We start from the raw sequence: 3,326 nt of genomic DNA, 5'->3' as shown, positions 1-3,326 counted from the left end.
ATATATATATATATATATATATATATCATATCATATAAGATATATATACATGTATATAATATATAATTTATTTTTTAATTTTATTTTTCATAAATTTATAATATTAGACATTTTTTTAAATTTGAATTTAAATTTTTTAAATATTTCATGCTACTGCTTTTTTTTATGAAAATGAAAATAAATACATGATTTTAAATACTACACAAATTAATATGTAGTATCAGAAGAAATATGTTGTGATAGTGTTACGATTATTCAGAAAAACGAATAACATTACCTTCTTACAATATCATTTATCATGACGATCAAATTTGACATTTTTTTTTTGTACATAACAAATGAATGTTTTAATGAAAGAATTCATATCATGCAAACTTCATTGAGAAAAAGAAATTCTGAATATTAAAATATATTTAGAGAATATTTTGTTTTTAATTTTTAATATATATTATAAAACAATAATTATATAATTATATTTCATTTTTTTAGAAATTTATATATAATTTTTTTTTAAATAAAAAAATTAATTACCATCATATGAAATTGAAATTTTAAATACAATTTCAAGAAATTTATAAAAATATGTATGTATTACAATTTAATTATTTTATTATATAAAAAAAATTTTCATTAAAACATTCTCTATATGTCTGAGTATATATATTTGTAGTAATTTGTAGCAATATTTAAATATATACATTATATATTACAAAACTCAATAATACTTCAAATAATAATTTATAGAAAAACTACAAACACATAACTGGCATATTGACAGATTTGTATAATATTACTGCTTCAACTATTATTAACATTAATGCTGCTTACAGTATCTAATAATTATTTAACAAACAGGGAAAAGGAAATATAATAAATATAAATAACATAATAAATTAGGAAATATTAATATATAAAAATTTTTCATAACAATCTAAAAGGTAATAAAATTACTTATTAAATTTTAAATAATAAATAAAATACAAAAAAAAAATACAAAGGATAGAAATTGTTTGCAACAAACTATATTATACATGTAATATAATGGACATGAAGAATAAATATTAATAGATTATCTTTCATTTTCCCTGTATAATTTATATTTTATTAAACATGTTACGTTTTCTTTTCCTCACAGTTTTCACAATTTTTCCTTTGTTCACAATTTTTTGCATATTATTATAAAACTGAAAAATTTCACAGAAAATTATATAAGCTAGCAATTAATATGCAATGTCTGTATTATTTATTACAAAATTTTTGCTTATGCAAAAATGTTTAATAATTTTTACGCATTTACTTTAAGCTTTGAATACAATCTCTTATAATAAGCATATCATATTTACGCTTACAATTTTGTAAAATACTTATTAAAATATCTCTAAAAGTTTCAAATTTTTTAACCAAAATATATCTTTGTTTAGTAATATATGTAATTGATTTTGGTTATTAATAATATTTAAATAGATCGCTTTGATAAACATGACATGTACAAAGTGATTCTATACATTAGCAAATAATATTTTGTGCCTAAAACAATACTATTACACAATCAAGAATGTAACATTAAGTTACAATTTTAAATTTCTTTATCTTAATTATAATACACAAAGTAAGTAAGAAAGAACTAAGTTCTTGCTTGCTGAAATATATTATTTATAGAATACATATGAAAGTATATAATTTATTACAAAAACAAATTAATATATTTATAATGTATGTATTGTACGCACGCACGCGTATATATGAATTACTTTTCATAAAGTTTATGAGAATGATTAGAAAATTCATAGTAGTAATAATCAATAATTTATAGTTTACAATTTTCAAATTCATTTTAATTAATGATAATATCTTGATCATAAATATTATATTATAACAAAAATGAATCAAAAAATTTCATATTTTTAACTGAAATTAAAATTTTTTAAATATTTGATATTAAATTTGGATATTATATTATATGATGATACATAATGATGAACTAATTTTCATTTAACAACAAAATAATGGTCCAGCAATATGCTCACCCTCTCCAATTCATAGTCATCTGCTAAAAGAGCCTCTTCTTCATCATTGCCTAGATCATATTCATCATCTCCGAGATCTTCATCCAACAATGTATCATCACTAAAATAACAAATAATTGTAAAAAATTATAAATAATCAAAGTTACATTATATTATTAACCAATTTTTTTATAATAAATTATAAAACTAATAATACAAATTTAAATTATTTAAATCATGTGAATATATACTATAAAATTAGCAATTTTTAAATTATTATACAAATAAAATTATTTTAATTTTAATTTTTTAATTTATTTTGATCTATTCACATCATAAACAAAATCAATTTGAATAAATTACATTATTATACTACTTTATAATATTAAAATCTATTGTTTACAATATAAATATTTCTTAAATTATGTTTAATCAATATATAAAGACAATAAATTTGTATTAATAGAAAATTTACAACACTTATGAAAAAGAATGATATACACGAAAGAGTAATCAAAGTAATGTTTATTAAAGTAATTCATAATATACAATAAAAATAGATATTTTCAGAATTAAATTAAACTTCACTTTATACATTGCCAATACAAATATTATATTTTATAAATTTTATTAATTGTAAAAATAATAAATAAATAATTCAAGAAAAAGATGGATGATAAAGAAAATACAGTATAAGTACGTCAGTATTAACAGTAATGATAATTCTAACCTCAAACCAAAATTGATATGACCGAAAAATAATAGTATTAAATTTATATATATATTCAAAAATTAAATTAAATTCTAAAATTATACTAAAATATTCGTTCTTTATAATAAAAAAAAGAAAAATTCTTACTGTTCCGACATTGTATATTCACTTTCTTGCACTTGAGTGAAAGTCAGCAATCTGTGATGGCTACGAAATATGTAGTGTAGTGAGCGTTGCGTAGGTCACATCGATTTAATTTCGATATGTTAATCTTATATCGAAATCTGGAATTGAATATAATATCGTAACAAACATAACACGTATTATTTTTGCATACTATAATAATTTTGAATGAAATATAAAATAATATATAAATATAAAATAAACCATATTAAATAAAATATTGATAATATGTGTTATTAATTAAATTATTAATATTAATCGAATATTATATTTTAAATTAATATAATATAGATATATTAATTTATATATTTATCTTTGAATTTACATAAGTATAAATATATATGTAATATATAAATTAAATTTATAATATATTTCAATTTATAGTATATAAATAGATCTATATCAATATCTAATATATATATATA

The 3,326-nt window shown here is 17.6% G+C and overlaps 1 protein-coding gene across 2 annotated transcripts in view; it reads right to left on the bottom strand.

Moving 5' to 3' along the window:
• LOC102675247 (RNA-binding protein 33-like) overlaps window positions 1-3,019 on the bottom strand; it is a 10,191-nt gene extending 7,172 nt beyond the window's left edge. For both annotated transcript variants that reach the window (XM_006622718.2, XM_031513797.1), the window contains exons 1-2: window positions 2,866-3,019; window positions 2,028-2,127 (exon numbers count right to left, since the gene is read on the bottom strand). In XM_006622718.2, the coding sequence (XP_006622781.1) occupies window positions 2,028-2,127; window positions 2,866-2,876 (111 nt within the window). In that variant the 5' untranslated portion in view covers window positions 2,877-3,019. The remainder of the gene's footprint in view (window positions 1-2,027; window positions 2,128-2,865) is intronic.
• Window positions 3,020-3,326: the final 307 nt, after the last annotated feature.

This window comes from Apis dorsata, unplaced genomic scaffold, assembly GCF_000469605.1.
Source record: "Apis dorsata unplaced genomic scaffold, Apis dorsata 1.3 scaffold_741, whole genome shotgun sequence".
NCBI lineage: Eukaryota > Metazoa > Arthropoda > Insecta > Hymenoptera > Apidae > Apis > Apis dorsata.
The sequence above is the reverse complement of the archived record's forward strand: the minus strand, read 5'-3'. Positions and strand labels throughout refer to the sequence as shown.